Raw genomic sequence first — 24,002 nt, 5'->3', positions numbered from 1 at the left:
TTTGTCAGGAGCTGAATTATAAGTAGCGGTCTCCTTCTCTCCTAAACAAATTGACCCAGTAATTTAAACCAGTAAAACCACTAAATAAAGCAATTTCACATTAAAAATCAGTGTTTCTCCAGTGTTGTTTAGCACAGCAGGAGCTGGAGCAAAGCTGCTGCTACTGTTTGCTCAGCTTGTTTTTCTGATTACTTAATATCCAGAAGACATCCGATCACTAAAAATCCTTCATTTGGTTAAAATTTATAGTTTTAACAAACAAAATCTAAAAAGTGCACTGCAAAATGTGGCTTAGAAACTTGATAAGAAGTAAATTTACTGTGTAACAGCTTCTGGCAGACAACCACAACCCTGATGCATGTGCAAAGTGGATGTGATGCCACTGACAGATGACAGCAACCAAATGACAGACTTGGTCCTTGATTAAAATAACAGTGTTTGAGCATTGTTGTATACGTACGCAACTCTACAAAATATATAGCATTGGTGTAAATATTTTTAGACATTTTGATGTGTAAAAGCTACATATCATATCTTTAAAGTCATTATTATCTGTGAGGCGGCCCAACTCTCACAAAAGAAAATATTGTCAGCATACCCATGAGACATAGCTTCCATTGTTGTGACTGCTCACAACCTACAGATGGGACTGTCAGCAGCCGGAAAGGGGCCAGTTCATTTGGCCTGATTCTAGGGTGTTCTTCATCCCCAAGTCCAGGCCAAATCAGGCAACTGGACAGAACTTGACTTGTTTCTTCCAGCGTACTGACTTTTGCAGAGTTTAGGCCAGTGTTGGGCTCAGTGATGGCAGTGTTAGCAGCAGGTTTGGGAAAGTTTATTTGGTCCAATTATGAGGCGTCAATCATCCTGAGTCTCAGCCAAATCAGGGAACCAGACACAACTTGACTTCTTTCTTCCATTTTGCCGAGTTCTGCCGCCAGTCCTGGGCCAGGTCATTGAAAGTGCCCCAGTGAAAGCAGTGTCAGCAGTTGGCCAGTTTATCTGGCACTGACTCTGGGGCATCATCCATCCCGAGTCAGCTGAGTCAGGTAACTGACAACAGCCGGACTTATTTCTTCCAGCATGCTGAGTTTGGTCCGTCACTGGGCTACATCATTTTTGATAACAAAGTGATGGCAGTGTGGGCAGGCAGAATTGGTGCCAGGCCATTTTGGCTACCTTGGAAACATCTTAGATTTCATGGATCCAGACATAGCTGTGAATCTGCACGCACATATATGCATATCAAACCAAAAGCTCCCTTTTCCTGCAAACCTTGAGAGCAGGGCTATACCCGACACAAAAATGATGCCAGTTGAATCTGATTTGGCAGTTCAATACAAATATTTGCTAGTTTGTCTTGTTTTCCATACAATGTTTTAACATCAGAAAGTGCTCTGCAGGACGGTATCTGCATCATATATTAATGAAGCACAACAATAGATAACAATTGCACAACAACGTGTTCTCTTTCTTCCTCTGTACCGCTGCCTGCACGTCTGCAGCTTCGAAGAGTAGCATGAAAGTCAAAAGCACTGACTCTGCAGCAAAATCTGGTGACCAAAATGTCCCCGACATACACTGCACCAACAAAGACTGCTCCACTTGAAGCAATCTCACTCAAGGGTCTCGAACTGATGATTCGAGTCTCCAACTTTCAAGGGGCAGCTCTACTTGCAAAGGCAAAAATTTGCAGGGACTATTAGTAGATGCAAATTAAGACTTCCTTTTTACATTTTAGTGGTGTAGCAACCACGTCTTGTGAGGAACAAGAGCATAATGATAGGATGTGCCTCCTAACTGCATTCCCTGGCTCCTTCAAAAAGCCATAAAATAGTGGTTGCACAGGTCTATGATTACAGTCATTCATGGAGGGATTTGTAACAAATGGTTTGTTTTTCTGGCTCACTTCCTCTGAGTGGAAAATAGAAGTCACGGATCACAGTGTAGGGTGTCAGGGATGCAGATGCCTTAAAAGAAATGCTATTGCCAACCTGCTGATCTCTTTCCCCTGTTTCTTAGGTGAATGAGATTTACCACGACGAGTCGCTGGGAGTCCACATCAACGTGGTCCTGGTGAGGATGATCATGCTGGGGTACGCTAAGGTGAGTTTCACAGTATTGCTTTTTATTTACCAGTTTTGGGAAATCAGAAAAGATTGAAAATGATTGAAGCTCAGTCAGAGGAGCGTTTGCCTCCCAGAGTGCAAAATGATTGGTGTGTTGGAGAAAACTGTACTGTTGCTGAGAGACAGGAAAACGCTCTCAGCCACAACATGGGTATTGAAACAGACATAAACCTAAATTACTGATGAATGAGCGCTAAATAACGTTACAGAACACATTAGTAGTCTCTCGCCATCACAGATCGTATATAATGATGGACAACATGACAGCTCCCCAAAAGTGAAGCCCAAACATCTCGATTGCCCCTGGTGGCTGGCTGCATGGTCATAAAGCCCGCCAACTTCATGTTGGTGGATGACATGGACGAACTAATAACTCATAGTACACCGTGTGTTCCAGTCGCTGTGTTTGTGATCAAAGGTGCTGGTCTTGATTGGTTGGACAGGTGTATGGGTGGAAACTTGACGCTGTAGAGATCTCTTCTGCACAGAGTCAGGCTCCAAATTATGTCATCAGTGCAAGATGGCAGTGGCCATGTCTCACATTTTGGTAGAACTGGAGGAGGGTCAGGGGAGATGCATCATTATATACAGTCGCCACTTCTACATACATGATGAACACACACATACTAAAACACACATACGCAGATCAACCCTTGGTTTGTGGACTACAGTTTTGAGGTTTTAAGCATTTCGGCTGTCACCATCTCGGTTCTTTGGAGCCAGAAGTGACCACATTTGGACAAAGGGCTGGAGCTATGGAGGAGTAAGGAGTGGATCTGGCTCACAGATTGTAGAGACACATTTTGCAGACAGCCTGTTAATTAAGTTCCCCCATCCTTAAATATGTAACTTTGGGTCTTAATACAATGTAAAAGAGTGTCTTATAAGAAAATGCATCCCCGGCACATTTTCATTATTGTTAAAATTAGCTCTAGAGACCAAAACCATTTTTACGTGGAAGTCTATGGGGATTTACTCTGTTTTGGAGCCAGCCTCAAGTGGCCAGTTTCTGGCACTTTTGCATTGGCCTCATTTTTCAGATTTGAGGTTTGCCACTCAGATCCAACACTAACAATCACAGCCAATAGGCCAATGCTGTTCACACATAAACATACAGATGAAACAATAGCAAACCACAAACATCCATTCTACCACCAAAACACATCCTGCTGTGAGTCTGAATCATTATTCATTATGATAACAAGTCAGCACTCAAGAGATCATACCCTAAACACACGCAGTGACAGGGGTTGAGTGTGCAGAGCTGTGCACCCACACACGTAAGACAAGCACAGAGAAATTAAAAGTCTCATGCATGCTGCATGTTAGTTTCACTAATGGTGTCGTTTACAAACTTTTGGCTTTAAATCTAACAAAAGCTGTAAATCATCAGGCTATAAACATTATCCTTGATCTCTTTTAACCATCATTCAGAAAATCATTTACCTAACCTAGTACTACCAAAGGTTTTAAAGTAAGTATAAGGCTTGGGTAAGGACAGACACACACAGGTCTCAGGTCTGCTGTTGATGACTTGGGATTGTTAATCAGTTAACAGAACTGATAGATCATTTTAGCACCAGAAAGGAGAATAAAGATGTGGATATAAGCTTCAGGACAAATCACCCCAAACACTGGCCAAAATGTTCCAGAAGATAGTGATTATACGAACATAGCAAATCATTTTTGGGAAACATGTTAGAGAACAGGGGTTCGGTGCGTGGGCGGGGGCCCTTCTGTGCGGAGTTTGTAAGTTCTCCCCGTGTCTACGTGGGTTCTCCCCGCGGTCTCCGGGTTCCTCCCACAGTCCAAAGACATGCAGCTCAGGTTGATTGATGACTCTAAATTGCCCTTAGGTGTGACTGTGAGCGTGAAAGGTTGTCTGTCTATATGTGTCGGCCCTGCGATAGTCTGGCGACCTGTCCAGGGTGTCCCCGCCTTCCGCCCGATGACAGCTGGGATTGGCTCCAACCCCCTGCCACCCTTGCGAGAACAAGCAGTTATGGACAATAAATGAATGAATGAATGTTGGAGAACGTAGTGGACCGTGAGAGGATCCCCAGTTTGCTGCGTGTAAACAGACCCAGAGGTGCAGCTTCAGCCCATCATCACTGGCTGTTAAAGCAAACAGAGAGGAAAAGAAAAGTCATAAAAAGTTCTGCTTCAGTTAAATAAAAGGCTAAAGTTTTATCTTAGTGCACAAACAGAGCCAACTTCTCCACAAAGCAATAAAATGTCTTTTTTCAAACTCATTTTTTTATGTTTTGAATGCCCTCATGCTCCAAAACCCTAGCACCTGTTATTAATAAATCTGCGGTTCTTTTTGTGCAGATTCACAATAATACCAGTTATAAACATGCAGCATTCTGTCCAAACATGTCGTGATGCTGTTAGCTTTGATGCTTTTTGTTGTCATACTGTTATTTATGTGTATAATTGTTTAAGAGAATTATGAGCCATTACAAACGGAGAAGAGTTGCTAAATAGGGAAGTAAATGTATGCAGATTACAGGGGTCAGCCACTATCACGCTCTATCACACATTCGATAAAAATGCATAATGTATGTTCTTTTGGTCTGTTTCTTTTTTTTGGTTGTTTCTTTTTTGTTCCTCACCCCAGAGCCCCCATGTTTAATCTGTGTCTACACTGAATGCTACTCATACCCATCTGGTTAGCAATCTATGTTTTTTGGGCTGCTGAAGGAATATTCAAGTTCACTGTCATACACGAAAAAAATAAAATGTACTTTTAAAGCTAATGAAATGCATCTGCCCTGGCTCTCTTAGCCCTTAAAGCTATACGCCGATCAAACAAAAAGCTTTTAACCACAAATAAAGTGAATGACTCGTTACGATTGGATGTTATGCTGTGAAACTTTGGGTCAGGTCTGTCTTGGACCCGGTAGATACTCGTCCCTAGCCAGGACTCGAGGTTTCTCAAGGGAACGCTGCAATGTAACGACGGGATCAATCTTAGTCTCATCATCTGCCAGAAGTTTTAATGTTTTATCTGATCGATGTATATAAATAAGAGTATTTAAAAGACAACCATTTTAAAACCCTACAGCACTTAAAAACATGTTAAGTGCTCACTGTTGAACACGTAAAATGCTTGCTGTATATCACATTAAAACATTTAGAGTGCTAGATGTGTCCTACAATACTGAGAGTTGTTTCAAATGCTTGCCCTTCGGTAATACAACAGTTTATTTACACATTTCTCTCTCCCTCTCTTTCCCTCTCTGTTAGTCCATCAGCCTCATTGAAAGAGGAAACCCATCACGGAGCCTGGAGAACGTGTGCCGCTGGGCGTTTGTGCAGCAGAAAGGCGATCCCGATCACGCTGAGCACCACGACCACGCAATTTTCCTCACTCGCCAAGGCTTCGGCCCCACGGGGATGCAGGGTAAGGCTGCTGGTGGACACTGAAATGGTTCAAATGAGAGTTTGTTGTTTCCCGGGGCATTTTGATCTGCCCTGTGTGGTTCATCTGAATACAGTTTATTTCAGGAACTTAAACATCATAATACACAGCAGAGATAGCAGCCTGTCTTGTCTAACTGCGTCTTTGACTTATTCTGACATTTATGGTAGTGAGAGGCTCAGAGCGCCATCGTTTAATTTCGATGGTTTCATTTCAATCCATCGTGAAGGATTACACATTTTGTCTTGATGTTAAAAGCTAAAAACTGTTATATATAAAAGATAGCAAAAGAATGTAAGAAAACATATAAGATAGTTGATTGAAAATTAGAAAAAAAACTACATTTTTTTTTTTAATCAAACAAACAAACAAGGTAATGGCCTGAATAAGTGCTGAAAATGATAATTATTCTGTGAAATATTTGCTGCCAGAGTCTCTAAACTCTTGAGATGACAGGTTGTTAAAAAATAAACCAACTACCTTAATTAACAAATTTTGAGACCGTTTTAATCGGGCAGAGTGTGAACAACAAATCCTAAGAAAATGCAACAGATTTTCCAGTGTGCTTTAGACCAAAGACAATGAAAGTAGTTACATGCCTCCAGCTTGTTTAGGAGATAGTAGCACAGTCAGAGTGATGTAGCAGAGGTTAAAGTGACAAGTGACTCGATAGAGCCGACGTCCATGAACAGACGATTAAAGGCTCCCGTCCATCTGGCTACATCGAAAAACATCAACCAATCTCCATATCCGCTTGCAGGCTGAGACTCGGTGTTATTTTCTGGTGTGTTGTTTCTGTCACAGCATGAGCAGTCCTGGAGAAAATATTGGTTGTCATGACTATGGGAATTAATAAATATTAGGGCAATATCAGCAGCCAGCAGGCCACAATATACTATATACTAGGTTTCATAAGAACATCAAACTCTCTCACTGTTCAGATTTCACTTTGCTGAGATTTGAGCAGACATGGACTGATTATGTTATCTGGGGACGCATAGGCCAGCAGTGTTCATGGACACGATCCTTCTCATTTGACAGAGAGGACATGGAAGAGATCTTTATTCAGGTTTGGGAATGGAGTGAGTTGGCCACATTGACACCAGGGTTTTAAATCACAAGATTTCACCATATCACACCTTTATATGGAGTCACTGGACATTGATACACCATCCTAAAACTACAGTTTATAGCTCCGGCGCTGAACTCAACAGGCTATAGGATGCATTTTAAATCCCGTTTACACAAAGCTGTTGCTTAGCAAAGATGGGAAATACAATCGAATTGTTTATTTAAACCTCTTGTCTCTCTTTTTTACTATGCGGGTATTATAGTACTGCCTGTCTGTGTGTAAAAAAATGTTTCAGACTACAGACAGAGGGAGAACATTTTGAGATAACGCTGCTGAAATTCAATTAAAATGATCTGCAAGTGTCACGTAGACCAAAAGAAAATTGGTGAAAAGAAACACAAAGAACATTTCATAATATTGAGCTCATAGTTAAGAATATATATAGTATAATACATTCATAATATATTGTAATGTACATTATTTTATGGTAATTAACATTTCTTTAAAAACTTAAAGGAGTGCCAGTTATTTTGAAAGAATGTGGGATTCTGTGTGCCAGTTACAGACCAATCTCTGAACCCTCGGCTATTATCTGACGATGATGAAGCCTCAGGGGGAAACAACCAATATTTCAGATATCTGGGCGAAGACTTCCTCCTCTGTGCACCGCTTATTATTATCAGTTCGATTTGGAAGTTAAGGCACGTCCAGGCTACATTTTGTGGAATCTATATTAACAGATGTCTGCACTGTCATCGGACAATAATGTTCCGAGATTGCATTTCGGCTCATGCGTTAGGCCTCTTTTGCTCTCCACAGACTGTTGACTTCCAGGCAGCCAAAGCCCCCCAAATGTGATCGGTCAATTATACTCGGACTGCAGACACGAAACAGAGCAGAAACAGAGAACGCTGCTGGCAGCAAAATCATGCACTGTTGCCTACAAATTCAACATGTATATGCAAACACAGAGATAAATTGCAGACTTTAAATGCAACTTTTGATCACAATTTTGTCTCTTTGATGATCCATACAGAATCCCTCCTAATCCTTTCTGTCTTTAACCCAATAATTCAATCTAAATTTTTCATATCTCAATTAATAAGACAAACACCTATTAAATAAGTTAAAAAAAAAAACGTATCTGCTTTTTGTGCAGCAGCTGTTGAAAGAACTAGAACGAGGCAGAGAGCTGTTTTTGTGCTAGACTTTTTTCATTGTGCTGTTGGAGATTAAACCTCAACCTCTGGATTTTAGGAAGAACTGGCAACATTGACTAAAGCAGTCTGTCTTCTACTCTGCTGTCTGTCTTTTATCCCTGTACAAAAAACAAGTGAAGCTCTTTTTTTCATAGACAAGACTTGCATCCACCTTATAAAGCCAGCCAACAGTCATCTCATCTCCCGGTGTGGAGAGAAAACTTAATTGCCAAGTGAAAGTTTTGAATTTACTGGCTTCTTCTGTATACTGCCAGTCCATTTTGCAAATGAATACAAGGAGATTTTCAATTACATTTACTCCAGCTACTGTGTTTCATTGGTTTCAAGCTGAAATCTTGTGGGAGGAATAAGCCAATAGCTGTTGCCTGGCTGAAAATCAATCAAATACAACAATTCCCATGCCGAGCAGCCTCAGTCAACAAGGACATAATGACATGATTGGCTTCATGACTTCGTGTAGGACTCTGCTAGTCAAAGGCAGAATTATTTCAACACTGTCTGGGTAAATAAAAAAAACCTAACAATCACATCTCTGCAGTCCTTCCCTGAGCCATTGTTATATTTTGATAAGCGTAGAGCCGAGCTGTAAGCAAGACGTCGTGAAGCTCCTCTGTTTGAGTGTGACATGTTTTGAAATTGAATCATTTTCACGGGCTGAAATAAACAAAGCAATTGACCAGATTTCACCCTGCGGACAGTGAACGATAAGACAATAAGAGGTTGATAGGAACAGTCGATGTTTAGGACGGACCGGTTCTGCCTTCTCTAAATGGCAAATCTAATCCATCAAATGCCACAGAAACAAACAAAACCTATTCCAGCTGCATTACGCTGGATCTTTTGTCAAGGCTGTAATCCCGCATGTCATAAATCTTCAGTAAATCTACCAACACACACGAGCAGTTAATTAACAGCAGATACCACTCACTTCTTTCTCACACCACAGTTGACATAGCCCCCCCCCCCCAAAAAAAAAAAAACAATGATTGTGGTCTTTTGTTCTGCTCAAAGCAACCTGTTATTAGGACTTACGTATGCGTTTACCAGATGGACAGCAGCTCCAAAAAAACATGTTTCTGCTGCTGTATGAGCTAAAGTGCTGTGGAGTTGTTTTTTTTTACACTTTAGTTTTATTGTTTTTACAGAAGTGTTGTAAAAGGACAGAGAAGAAGAAAAAAATACAAAACAGATAAACAATCAAACAAAGAGAAAACAAAAAGATCTAGATTTCCATTTCTCTCCAAAACATTCATCCCTTTGTTGTATTCAATGGTTCAATGTCTCATCTTGTCGTTGACATGTGTCTCCCACTTCTCTCAACTCTGCTCTTCCTGAACTTTATTCCTACAAGTTAAAAAATCCATTTAATGAATCTCATTCACAGCTAGTCATCCTGTGCTGGTGGTTCAGCCTTGTACCACTTCTTGGTGATGGCTTTTTTTACAAGCTGCCAACAGGATTTTCAGTAGATATCTATCTTCGTTATTATTACTAAAATACGGAACTACACACAATCCACGTATATCATAGCCAAGGATTTGTTTAATAGCCCAAAACTGTACAATTTTAGGACAAAGCCTATATACATGGATATGATCCGTATTTACTGCCCCGAATTTGCAGTGGATTTAGTGCTCTATAGTGAGGTGTTTTGTTCTATAAGATGGAAAATATTAATTTTAACGGACCAAGAAATGTGCTTAGTAAGAGGCGGGTCATTCTGTCAAGTGGAAAAAAGCTTTCAAAAAGTTGACGAGCTGAGCTACCTTTTTAAAGCACATTTACATTTATAATGTGTTCATAGAGTTTAAATATGCAAGTTTCTTTTTTTGTGAAAAGGGTTTCAGAGGTAACTGTAGATAATTGGCTTTGGATGCATATCTGCCTATTTGATTTAAAAGTCAAATGATGATGAATAGACTGAAAAATCATGATGAGAAAAGCAATTTAGGAAAAAAAACGGTCAAATCCACTAGAATAATATTTTGCTTTCAATACTGCTGAAAGCAAGAAAGAAGCTTTTATTTTTAGAAATATATTAATACATTGATGAAATTGATTCACTTTCGGTTGCAGGGTTAATTTTGGGTCAGATTCAGGAGCCATAGCACTGTGTTTCCTTCCTAATTACAATGACCCCTCTGAAATTGATTTAGGCCTGATTTGCACCTCTGGCTTGTTTTTAAGCAGGTTTGAATAATTAAAATTGGTGGCATTTTTTTTTTATTAATCGCATTGTTACTTATAAGTACCTCTAGTGTTAGTTATCATGAAAAGGACATTTTTAAATAGGAATTTTCATTTGGAAAATTACTTCTTTACCTATTGGCTTCGCTCCTATAGGAAGGCTAATTCAAAACTTTGCGCTAATATCTATCTCCACTGGGCTGAATTACATTGCATGAACAACAACAATCCGTTTTAGGCAGACAACTGAGTTATTGAGTTGCGAATCTAGTTTAGCCATCTAAAAACCTCCACCTAAAAAAAATAAATAAATATTTAATTTACTGGTGTATTTGGAATATTTTCTCCACCTTGCCTTATACACTAACCAATCAAGGCAACAGTAGACATGCAACTTCCCTATTCAGCAAAATAAAATACCTGTTTTATTACTGTCTTATGTCATCGATATCTGGCAATAGCCATGACATGCCGATGTTATAGTGCATCTCTAATTTCACATAAATTTCTCTCAGCCAAGATCATGCCGTTTTCCTGCATATACCTGGCAACATACATCTACGAAAAAGGAGGAGACTATTTCTAATATCAATATTAGACATTTGTATTTGTATTTGTATTTTTTTGTTCTGATAGTTTAAACCTCTGTATTTTCCTGGTTTAGAGGGTACAGGTGGCAGAAGTTGCCTTCACACCTCACAATTTTCTAGATTTTCAAGGACATGTTTGCCCAGAGCCGAATCTGACCCTGGCTTGAGATAAGAGTTGATCCCTCTTTGTGTTGTTCAGTACCTGGGTAATTATTCCAGCATACTGACCCAACCTGTCAGATTCATCCATCAAAGAAAATAGGTGGAATAATCTAATATTTCAGCTTAAATTCAGCGTGAGCTTTCAAGGGCAGTTAGCTCTTGTTGTGTCGACTGTCTGTGTGTCTCTTTTCCTCTTTTTCAGGTTGCTTTTCTTAGACTGCCATTATTACAATCATACCTTTCTTCAAAATCACTTTGTCCTGCCGTCTTCTCTAACACCATGTAATCGCTTTTAATCATTCTCCCTCCATCCTCTTCTTCCCTTTATGCCCACAAATATGCATTTCAAACATGTCATATCCTAGGTTTTGATCCCTTTTCTTTTTCTGGCAAACCCAAAGCAATGCTGATTAGAGAATGAATGCATTTTGGAGGTTTTAATTAGGACTGCAGCCTCCCAGGAGAGTTGCACGCTCTTTACAAAATAAAATCAGTAATCAATGTCTGTGAATTACACACGCATCAAACGACACTGCATCAGAGTGACAATGGCTCCTCAGATGGGCTGCTATAGGCTGTTTAATTGCTATTAGACCCCCTGCTCTGATTCACGTATGATTGTATGCAGCCTCCATGTGTGACAACCCAGACAACATGCTATACTCAATGAGTCTTCATAAGAATCTGCGAATGAGTGATGCTAATGCATTGCTGATAAAAATGTTGTGCAAATCAAAAATATGAAGCCACAATATACACAATGCCAATATGATGTTAACAGCCTGGGTAATAAGCATGTAAACAGGTTAATAAAAGGTTAATGGTAGGGATCTTAGGTTGTAGATGTTGTTGAGATTGCAACTTCAGTTCCAAAAGGTAGCACGGCAAAATTTAAATCAAGGCTTATGAAATGTAGTTTTTACAGTCTGGTGTAGCTTCTCAATGGTCAAAGGTACTTATCTGATTTCAGCTAGCTTTGTATTATTCTTTGTGTCTAGATCTCCCTCCTCCCCCACGAAAAAACTCAGCTGGATGGCGCAAATTGATGCAATAAACGTCATGTGGCGGAGTTTCACCTGCTCTCTGGACTATTGCTCGAACTACAGCCTGTACTTCTGCAAATTTGCATTGTCCACCACCCATACCACCACCACTGAGACAAAGAGTGTAGAAGCAAATCAAGACACAGACCCACCCTTTTCTTTCTCAAACTCGGACCAAAAATGTGAAGAGACGGTAAAACTAGGCAGTGCTGATTGAATTTAAACCAAGATTCTGTTACAGTGTCGCCTATTTCTGCCTCTGGTGTTTTCAGGAACATATTTTAGCTTACTGTCTAACTGGTCATATAGGATCCTTTCTTGCTGGTTGGTTGCCATTGTTTCAGTTACGTGAACATTATGTTACCGACCAGTGGGAGCATTTTTTGGTCTGGTGCAGCGCAGTGCGTTCTGCTAGTTGTAGTTTTTCTACCTCTAGAGTAAAAGCGACTTTTTTTTGTTACTGTTTTCTCTGGCCATTTAGCACCAGTTTCAAAAGTATTTGCATCTTTCTGCTGATGGTCTAATTTTATTAAAAGGCCATCTTTCATTAGTGAACCTCTTTAATGTTAATATTAGGACTGTGGTGTGAGGATACTTATTGCAGTGAAAGACCCTGAGTAGCAGCCTGCAGTCCTTAAAATGATCCCAGGTCCCTCTCTCCTGCAGCTCATGGCCTGAGGTAAAAATAACGATGAAATGGGCCATCGGATGAACTAACCGGGATATTTATGAACTCACAATGTTCTCTTCTAAAGTGTAGCAGCTGGACCAAAAGAGATTCACCCACTGTGTAAATGCAAAGGGGACAAAACTAAATTTCAGAAAGTGCAGCTACCAATTCCCAGAGTAAATTGCACTCTTGGGAAAGCATAACACATGAAAAGTCAAATATATTTGTCTGAGGTAGCTCTGGGAGTGTTCTCCCTCCTGAATGCTGCACAGCAGAGTTTTATTTCCCTTCAAATGTTCATTCAATTTCTGTTTTATTTTATTCTTCATTTAATGTGATGAGTTTCTTATTTGACTTCAGTAACAGTTTTGGTTCCTGTAGGTTTCATTTCTTTCAGTCAATACATTTTTATATTTGCGGTAGACTTGGAAAAGTTTGAAAGAAAATGACTTCATAATAGGTATTTTGTTCCATAGGTATATCTTTTTAGGTTTAAGAACATCATAAATTAACAATGATGTTGATGAATTTTTTGTCTAGACTTCAGAAAACCCAGCATGAATCCTAAAAATATTAAAACACTAAAGATGAAACTTTAAAATCCCCCCAAAAAACCTCTGGAGATAGGAGACATCATTCATTCATTCATTATTAGTTCATTCAAGGCATTCAACTGATGAAGATATGGTTTGGATGTCTGCATGATCAATTAATTTATTTTGAAGTCGGGACATGTATTTACTCGTGGCTCTGTGCCAAATCTATATTAGCAATGCTGTGTCAAAATCTATATTCCCTAATGTCAGTCATCGCCTGAAAGTATGTGGTTCACTTCGTGTAAAATCTATCTACATTTGTAGTTTGGTGCCAAAAAAGATGAATCTTCATTCATCATGTTGCAACAATGTGGCGACTCATACAACAAATTAAGAACAGCAGGAAACAGTGGGACAGTTAGACATATGAATTTCAATCAGAATTAATAATCATGACACTGACAAACACTTCCCCTCCTGCTATGTTTGGGTAGTCCATTTCCTGTTTTGCTGCATTAGTCATGATGCGCATGTGACGACATAACACACACAGACAGAAATACACACAGATCTGTTCTACTTGAAGGAGACCTGAGATACCTGCCTGTGAAACACAGGTAAAAGGAGTTTCTTTTGTGGAGCTCAAAGCATTGCAAAAATGAAATCTTAAAAAACTCTGCAGCAGCACCTGCTTTCCGTGTCCTGGAATAACCCACAGACATTTGGGACTCTTTCTTTGGGAGTAAGTATTGGCACTGTAAACTGCTGATAGGAAGGTCTGTTGATTATCCAGAGTAAACAGGACATTGTTTTTTGGAGGTAAAAGCTGCTGTCATTTTTTTGGGTGATTTTCAGTGCTTTGTTAACAGCAGACAGAATTGCAAAGTGAAAGTGTGTCTCATAGGAAACCAATCTAAACGCTGATCGTGTCATTATTCTACAGCCATCACACTTAACGTTTACCTCGTAATGATAAATTACAGCAAAAAACTTGTCTATTTGACTTGATTTTTCTTCTTATCTTTTTCTTTCTCTCTTCTCCCGATGTCCTTCAGGTTATGCTCCGGTCACAGGAATGTGCCACCCCGTCCGGAGCTGCACCCTCAACCATGAAGACGGCTTCTCCTCAGCCTTTGTTGTGGCTCATGAGACCGGACATGTGTAAGTTCTTGTTTTGTTTCTTCCTTCTTTGTCTATGTTTGTCGTCAGAGCTCCCATAATCCTCCTCCCAAGATGATGCTGTGTAATGTGGGGGACATTATTGTCCCTCCACAGCCTTATAAGTAAAGTGTGGGGCTTTGTTTGTCCCTGAGATCTCTATGTTAGCTCACATGGGGAACCTTGACACAGAATGGCCTTCAGCACTGTGACAGCAAACATGTTTATTGGATTTCAGGGTTTGTTTATCAAGCACATGTCCAAAAATACAAAGACTCAGCCACTGTTTGTCTTCATGTCCCCACCTTTGAATGCATCTTACACACACTCCTTACTTCCTGAAACCTATTTCACTTCTAAAGTAACAGATTACAACAAGCTCAATCTCAGTATCTCATACAGAGACGCAAAAAATCACCTCACATGAGCAGGAAGCACGGCAGAAATCTGATGATTAAAAATTATTTCAGTTATATTTTAAGAGATTAGGGCTAATGTTTTGGGTAAAGACAGGACCTTTATATGAGCTCAACATTTAATATTTAAAATATCAAGATTCAGAAGATATGAATGTCATCCAGAGGGTGAAACCTGACTATCAGGGCTACAAAAACTTGTTGTTAGGCTTGCTAAAATGGAAATGAACTGAGCAGGGAGGCAGGGAAGAGACAGAGTGTCCTCCAGCAGGAGCAGCAGGTGTTTGACAAAGTCAACCAGCTGAGACAGCAAGGATTCATCCTGTTAAAATGTCCCTGAGCACAACACCAAATCCTCCAACTTCATGGTTGTTGCTCTGCATCAAACCCAGGGGGCGAGTAAACAGGGAGTAATAGACTTTCCCTGGAAAAAAAAACATCAAAAAAAACAATGTGGAAACCAGAGACACACACACACACACACACACACACACACACACACACACACACACACACACACACACACACACACACACACACACACACACACACACTCCTACTGAGGAGAAACTCTGAACCAATTCGATTTCAGGATTAAATACTTGAAGAGAAAAATGTAAGAAAGAAAAAAACAGCAGTTAAGCCTCTAAAATGAAGAGCAGCAAAGAAAAGGAGGGTCAATGTTAAAAACCTTAAGGTCTACAAAGACAAGGAGACAGAGGCGGAGACATGAACAAAGATCTTTAAAATGCTGTTAGTAAGATTTTGCACATTTGTGGCTGATTTTAATCACACGTTTGAATATCCGACCCAGTAATTACTGTTTTCTCACAATATTGGATATAGTCATTTTTGGAGGCATATCTCATTGCCATCAACAGCGCTGTTGTTTAGAAAAAAACACGAGGATTACAGCTGCACCAGTAAACCACATTTTACTCTTCTAGTGACCTTAGAAAAGTGGTCCTAACTTTGACCTGAGGGCCATTGGCCAGGTTGTTTTCTGTAAAGGAGGGTACGTAGGGCCCCGATATTGCACTGAATTTTGTTGTATTTCATTTACTCAGAGGCACTCCACTGTTAAAATGACCATTCACCTCAAAAATACACATTTGTTCTCTTGCCTGCAGTGCTATTTATTAATCCAGATTGTTGTGGTGTGAGTTGCTGAGGGTTGGAGATATCGGCCGTACAAGATATCGACCTTCTTTCCAATATAATGAAACGAGATTGCACTTGGCTTGTTGCACTCAAAGCGCCAAAAAAAAAACAAAAAACATATGAAAACTCAATAGAATCAGACTCAGCTTTATTGGCCCATATGCTTAAACAAACAAGGAATATGACTATAGTTAGCTTTGTTCTCAATGCACAGGAATAAAACATTAAATATACTTGAAAGATGTCATAAATTTTTATCAGATCATTATTTTTTCAGCAGTGCTGTAAAATACAATGGGGAAACTTTGTCAAAGACAGCCCTTGTTTCTAGGCAACCGTTCATCAAATCAGTCATGTGACCGTATATATAGGAAGGGTAATATTTATCACAGTAAAGATTTGGCCTAATTACTTTCACTCTGTTTATATACGTGCAGTTTATCTTGTTTTAACCATTTGAAACCTGATAAAATGTGCTTGATTTCTTTTAAAAACATGGAATGAAGTTACAAGTTACAAAAAATAAACCTGCAAGCAAAAAAAAAGGTTTTAATAGTAATATTAATAACTATTATTATTAATATTATAAAAATGTTTTATGGACATTTTTTCCTCTTTTTATTATTATCTTCTCATAATTTATTTTTGTCTTTCGCACACACACACACAGGTAAATTTTTTTTCCTAATTTCTTATGATTTGTGGGACATTTCTTGCCAAGTTGCTCATTGCTTTTGAGGCCATGTTTTCACAAGAGATCAGACCAGTTTGTTCAAGTTTCAAAGGCTTAAATGCATCTTAAGACAGCACAAGAAAACCGATGTAGATGCAGGTTTTAAAGGGTTAAACATTTCATGAGCACTACATGAGGTTTCTGAAAATGTTGAAGACATATACACAGTATATCTTTACAGAGACTCAACAGCCTCCTCGGAGAATCTTTGTATCTGCAGAAGAAAAGTCTGAGGAGATGTTGATTCGATGATTCGATCAGCAGCAGAGTCAGCAGACGCAGACAGGGTGACATTGAAGAGACACACTGAGAAAAGCAACAAAGTCATGAACACAATGTTTCAGGCTCACTCCCCACAGACAAATCACAATGTGCTGACAGCCACCTTCAGTCTGGGTACATCGTCGAACCTTTTGTGGTGATCATCTGCAACCACCATATATATAAGAGAACACGTCATAACACGACAGTTATTCCATAAGTGCTATATGGATTTAATGGAGGAGACAGGAGTTGTGAACCCCATGACCTAAAACAGTCTGTTATTTCTGATGTGATTTTTGTGGCACTGAACATTTACAACAAGCAACAGCAACAACAACCTGTGTTCAGATGATCTGACCATATTTCTAGCTTGTTTGCCGTCAGTTTTGGGCATTAGTATGTTTCAAAGCAAGTGTTTTTCAGTTCTAACAGCATGTGAAACCACCTGTCCACTCACCTTTCCTTGTCAGCAAGTTTTGTAATTTTCCAAAACAGACAAAGTTAAAATCACACCCACTTCACTGAGCGATTAGCCACATGAGCAAGCTGACAAAGGATTTTCAATTACTTTAATGTAAAACAAACTATCTGATTTTACTGAAAAACTATGTATAGACGCATACAAAAGTAATCCCTCTCATCAGTCACTTACTTTATGACCCATTAGAAGTGTGTACTGGAGTATTTATCTGCAAGTCAGCCCTCTGTCTGCATTTTCTTAATTTATTTTTATTATCGTGACATTACTGGCATTAAACTTGTGTGCAGGGGTTACTTTTTTCCTCGTGTGCTTTTTTATGACAGCCTTGCATCTACGTGATGTCTGTGTAATTACCCTCTCTCAACAACTTTATATTTAACATGGCTTCTCCATGTCGAATCAGATCACTAAACGGTCAATGTGTAAATGTATTTGAAATGAATTTTAGAAAATCTTGACTTAGTGTAATCACAGTAAAGAGTTGGGCTGTTTACTCCCAGTATGTTCATGTACACAGACACATCTGTGACCGCCATATGTGAGATAACACATGTCATCACACATGACAGTGACACATCCGTGAGTTATATATGGATTTAATGGACCAGATAGAAGTTATTAACCCCACGACCTGAGACAGAGTCTGTTATTTTCTGTATCCCAGTCCGGCCATCATGTGGGTCAATATGTCACATGTGACCCTAACAACTATGAGACACAGAGCTCACGTGACCTCAGTGACTCAGTAATGGTTCATACCTCTGCGACTCTCGACTGATCTGTCAGAACTGCAGAAGCCGCTCGGATGAAAGGTGAAATACCTTCAAGAAACTCGATCAAGTCCAGTTACAATATAGCACCTGGAGTTATCATGACCTGGATGACTGTGGATCTCCACCAACTAATCTACTTCTGTCACACTCTGCTCTGTCACTCTCTGCTCTGTCACTCTGCTCGTGTAAACAAGTTCAACACAAGTAATACATTTAAGAAGAGGCCGTCAGTCTCTGTGTGAAATCTCGTATTCTAAAATATGCTTTAATTTTAATGTTTAACTATTTTAAGTATGCAGACATTATGGAAAATCAAGTGAATTTGAGTGTAGAAGCTCATTTTTGGCCCAATGATCTTGATCAGCTGGTGTTTCAAGTTTGGTCAGTTAGGAAACAAATAACTAATATTACATTTTTTTTGCCCACTTCAACTACTGACAGTTGATTTCTGCTTTAATCTTTAGATATGCTATCTGAAAGAAAAGTGATTCCTGACTTCATAATTTGCCATGGGTTAATATTTGCAAAAGTCTCTTCACTATTGGGCTTAAAGTTGCAAACTGCGATTCCTTTTGAGGAAGTTACTGTAGTGCGAGACTGGACCATGGTGCCAAGTTTAGTTTTTCATGCATGGGAAGACTAGACTAGACTTCCTTGGAAGGAGAAGGAGGAGCAGAATATTGGTAAATACAGGAGGGACAAACAGCAGAGCTTCTCAGCCCCTTAAAAGAAATCATGCCTATTGTGTTCATTAAGATGTGTGATTTTGAGTTGAAAATTTGCATCACACAACAAAGTCCACTTGCAGAGAGAAGGGATATTTTCTCTGAGCTCCACTGGAGCTCCAGAAGCACTTCAACACTTCATTAATTGTTAAAGATACCAGAACGTACAGTATCGATGCCTCATGTGCTGACACAAGTGGTTATTGATACCCACATGACCTTTCATTCAGAGCAAGGACAGCACAGGACAGATAGCAGTGCACAACCAACACATCAGCTTCTGTGCAAACCTCCTTTCGTTTTAGCTTTCTCTTTGTCTATCCAGACTAAACCAACATGCTGTTTTTCAATAAAAGAAAATATTTATCTCCGTAAACACTATGATTATCTATGTACTGTATTTCACAACATGTACAGCATTATACTAATGTGTACTAAACAAGGGGCGGCTACTGGAAAGAAAAGAATATGAAGACAAATTATGCATAATTATTACTGAAGCCCAAACACAGAGAAGAAAGCACCATTTGTCTGCTTTATAAACTGCTTCTTCATAGTTGTTTAATGCAGTTCATTGTTAGTTGTTGTTATTAATAACAGTTACATTAATGACCTTGAAAGTTTTCATCCTCTGGGTCTAATTACTTTGCAAAATATCAGTACTCTATGCATTTAAACAAAAACATCATACATGGTTTGCAGCATAATTTTCAGTTTGAAATAGTTTGTGTGTGTGTGTGTGTGTGTGTGTGTGTGTGTGTGTGTGTGTGTGTGTGTGTGTGTGTGTGTTTGTTTGTTTGTGTGTGTGTGTGTGTGTGTGTGTGTGTGTGTGTGTTTTATCTTCTAAAATCTGTGTGAATCTTTTTTCCATCAAAGCAGAGCAGAGCATCAAGAAATTCATAGAATATGTAATTAATTTCAAAGACGGGCGGTATTGATCTCAGTTATATATTCTGTATTATGACAACATTTTGAAGTATGAAAGTTAATTTATGTCCTTTGAAATAGTTTTCTCACCGAACAATCCCGACTCTAATGAGCTTTTTCTTATACTTTCTAAGACATCTCAGTCATCATCAGGGATAGGATTTTATCCATTGCCCTTTCTGGATTTCTCTTTTTATTTTGTGCATGACATTTAATTTTTAATGTTTGAGATTATTGTTTATAGAACAAATGTCTCTTTTCACTTAGAATATGATTGAAAGTACCAAAAAAGTACTTTAGTACTACTACAAAGTAAGCTTATGACAAGGGCTGTCAAACAATTCTTTTGTTTTTTTGATTGCATGTTTAAAATTCCATTATTTTGCCTTCCAAAACATTTTTGAAGTCCATATTGACAAGGTAAAGCAATTATTACAAGATTGTCTTGATTAGGAATAAAATGAAAGTTCCAGTTTAGTTGCTTTCTCTGACTCATACAGGTCCTGTATGTGTGACACTAATGTTCCCAGCAAGGGTAAGAAGTGTGACTGCTCACGACAAGCCGACCTGGGGACATCACTTAGACCTGAGTCCTTCTCGATTCACTGGTCTGCAGTTAGTTTCCACCCATTTAGCAGCGCTGTAGTTAACTTCTTTGATTTTGTTTTGCACACTCCTAAATAGCTTTGCCAGCTTTGGCGATGCGGTTGTGGCTGGTGTCATCCACCAGTTGGAGCATTCATTAGTCCGGTGCAGCGCAGTGCATTCTGGTAGCTGTAGGTTTTCTACCTTTTGAGGAAAAGCAAACACCACTGCTCTTTTTCTCAGTTTTATCTGGTTATGTGTAGCACTAATTAAAAAGATATATGTGTCTTTCCACATTATAGACAACACCAATGTTATGAAAAGACCACCTCAAGCACAGCTCAAGCTGAAGGCACATGGACACTCCTTCATCATAATGAAACAACTTATTGGGAGTCAGTCGACACGCCACTTGAATACCTTGAATTATCCAAAAAAATTGAGTTAAATATTTTGAAACCATTTCATGTCTGACTTGAGTCCAGCAAATTGAACGCTTGCGTCTAGCAAAATGCCTGCAGGAGAAGGTCTTGCTGCCTGAGTCAGTACGCATTTACTGGACACACACACACACACACACACACACACACACACGCACGCCCACACACACACACACACACACGCACAGACTCACACACACACCTAATTCCACTTTACAAACACACTTTATCATAAACACACAGGTTTCCAAATTTCCAGCAGTGAAATACTTCTTTAAACCTTTGAAACCTGAGAAAAAAAGGATTTCTCTCAAAAACATAGGAGGAGGAAAATGAGCAACTTAATGAGAAATAACACAAAGCTTAGCCAGAAATTAGTAAAAAGTTACAATAAATAAGTGCTAAAAATCATTAAATCATTAAAAAATCATCACATAATGTTGTTTTATCTATTGGTCATTCTACAAAATTATGTTGGTTTTCTTTGTTTTCTTTATTTGACTCAAGTTTCTTCTAGGAATTTACATGACATTTCTTGCCAAGTCACTTATTGCCTTTTTCCTCATTTTTTTTCAAACAAATCAAACCAGTATGCTCATGTCTCAAAGTTTAAGTGCTTGTCAAAGTTCCTTCCAACAACAAGCAGAACAACATGTAAATATGCAGCGATCACAACATTATCGGCATTATTTTTGTACAATTCTAGTTGACTTAAGAAGATAAGGGGAACAAAAAAACCTCAAATATAAAAAAACGAAGTTGATTTTGCGCTTGAAAATGATTTTCTTAAAAAAAAAAAAAAAAAAAAGATTTTCCAGCTTTTTGTCTGAAATGTCTTTTTTTTTAAATGGAAATGCACAAATTAAATTCATCTGTCCTCACCACATCTCAGCCTTTCATACCCTCAGAGAACAAACAAAAGAAGTTATTGATCGTTGGTATCTTATCGGCCATGAGAAGCTGGAAATTATCGGTTTATCTGTATCGGTTGAAATAATCATTATCGTGCATCACTGGTTATGATATCCTCATATTTCACTCAGGAGTCAAAGGGAACCTTTAAGCTTGACAGAAATAGTGATTTGATGTATATCTTGAAACATATCGATATCGACTGATATGAAAAAAATTATCGTGATAAGACTTCTTTCCATATCGCCCAGCCCTAGTGTGAAGCATCAGTGTTTTCACAGACCTGGATGTAAACTGTAACCACAAACTGACTGGTTTGCAGTGGCATACATCTGTAAGGCGATAATTCTAGTTTGAATAAATATATCAGGTTATTTTCCATTTCTAACCACTGAAAGGTAGTAGAAGATTTTCTATTCTGAATCAATGATATAAAAGCTTCTTATTTACTTTCAACTCCATGGGCATTAGTACATCTTAATATCCTGTATTTTTGTAAATAATTGCTTGTCTCTTCGTCTTCAGGTTGGGTATGGAGCATGATGGCCAAGGCAACCGCTGCGGGGACGAAACGGCGATGGGAAGCGTGATGGCTCCTCTGGTGCAGGCGGCCTTCCATCGATACCACTGGTCCATGTGCAGCGGACAGGAGCTGAAGAGATACATCCAGTGAGTCATGTTTGCAGTTCAGTGCACAAAAAGTGGCCGTCAATAGGCATATTTAGACGTTGAACTTAGCAGCCAATGCTACTAAATCCTTATGGAATATGAGAAAACAAAGCAAAAGCATTTTTGTTTTGGATTCTTGTGAAATTGGCGAAATTTGCAGGGGAAGACGTGTTGATAAAACTGCCTTTAAATAAATAAATAAATAAATAAATAAGAACCAACAGAAAGTTTTTTCAAAACTGTATAGCTCAGTAGCCAAATATAAGGTGCTTCGTGAATGGAGCTGTACTTGTATGGGGCTTTTCTAGTCATTCAACCACTCAAAGCACTTTCACTCTACATGTCACATTCAAAACACTGGTGGTGGAGGCTGTCGCACACACACGCTCACACACTGATGGAACAGCCATCTGGAGAAATTTGGGGTTCAGTATCTTGCACTAGGATACTTTGACATGTTAACTGGAGGAGCTGGTGATGGTACTGCCGACCTTCCGATCATTTAACAACTCACTCTACCACCTGGTGGCGCTATCTACTCTAAAACATCATCCCTCTGTCAAACTTTCTGCAGAGTTTTACTGAAATCTGTGAGGCAGTTTTTGAGATATCCTGTTTACTAACATAGAAATAAATATATGAGGCTGATAAAATAAGCTCAGGGGAGGTTAAAATTATCTCTACATATCTATATTACATTATGTTTGCATTTAAGCGTCGACTCCATATGCGTTAGTTTCTGGGTTTTTTAAATGGAAACGCCCACTCAGACATCTGCAAAAAGTTGTAACCTAGGTTTGAACGACTAACAGCAGAAGTACCACTACGGAAGCTAATGTAGTGCCGTGAACAGATCATTAAAACCACCTGAAAATTTGATATTTTTAATGCATTTAACAGCCCTTTCTGTCGGGGAACTAAAGCAACCATGATGCTCTCTTCAATGCCACCAGACTAGGATATTTACCTCCCAGAACACGGGAGCTGCTGGTTTTCTGAGGCCTAGATTGTTAAGTGTGTATTGTGTGGGTGTTTAGAGAGCTAAGGAGTTTAAATGCTGCAGTGTTGTCATGCAGGGACATATGTCAGGACATTTTTTAGAAGTTTTTAGAAAGGCATTGGAAGGAAGAAGAAACTTTTTATTCTCTAGGAAACCTATTTTACTCACCCTGAATTTACACCACTGACCTTCAGCCGAAGCTCATGATGCCTCTCAAAGCACTGATACTGTCAGATACACTTCAGTATTTGAAATATGCTCCTGTAGCTAAAACAGCATCATGCCATCTCCCAACAGAACATTGAGTTTTTCACTCAGCTGCACAAGAATCAATTTCTTACAGAGAGAGTTCAGTAGAGCGTGGACACCGAACTACAACAGAGACATACATGAGTTGACGATTACAATGTGCGATCAATCGCCATACAGCACACTGTTTTTTGTTTTTTTTTAGAGCAGCCCCAGGCCATTAAAATTGGATCAATTGCAGAGAAAACTCAATATATCATATAAAAAGTGCTTCTGTAGTTTGATGAAGTAGGTTCATAAACATGGAAACTTTGGTTCTGCAAGGCTGCTGTGATTAAATATATGAAATGTTTAAAATCCAAATTACGTTTGTACCCTCACTTTGACAGAAACTACAACAAAAAAAGAGGAAAAAAAGCTGGGACTTACTGCAGATAAGCCATTTTCAGTTTCTGGCCACATGCAGCCAAATCTGT

General features: G+C 39.0%; 1 protein-coding gene across 3 annotated transcripts in view; it reads left to right on the top strand.

The window, feature by feature from the left end:
* The window catches only part of adamts3 (ADAM metallopeptidase with thrombospondin type 1 motif, 3), a 180,808-nt gene that overhangs the window by 91,945 nt on the left and 64,861 nt on the right, over window positions 1–24,002 (top strand). For all 3 annotated transcript variants that reach the window (XM_042488052.2, XM_088076380.1, XM_088076379.1), the window contains exons 6-9: window positions 2,023–2,106; window positions 5,379–5,535; window positions 14,089–14,194; window positions 22,134–22,277. In XM_042488052.2, the coding sequence (XP_042343986.2) occupies window positions 2,023–2,106; window positions 5,379–5,535; window positions 14,089–14,194; window positions 22,134–22,277 (491 nt within the window). The remainder of the gene's footprint in view (window positions 1–2,022; window positions 2,107–5,378; window positions 5,536–14,088; window positions 14,195–22,133; window positions 22,278–24,002) is intronic.

Source organism: Plectropomus leopardus, chromosome 4 (assembly GCF_026936395.1).
Source record: "Plectropomus leopardus strain MGB_pleo_1.0 chromosome 4, ASM2693639v1, whole genome shotgun sequence".
NCBI lineage: Eukaryota > Metazoa > Chordata > Actinopteri > Perciformes > Serranidae > Plectropomus > Plectropomus leopardus.
This window is presented reverse-complemented; position numbering and strand designations above follow the sequence as displayed.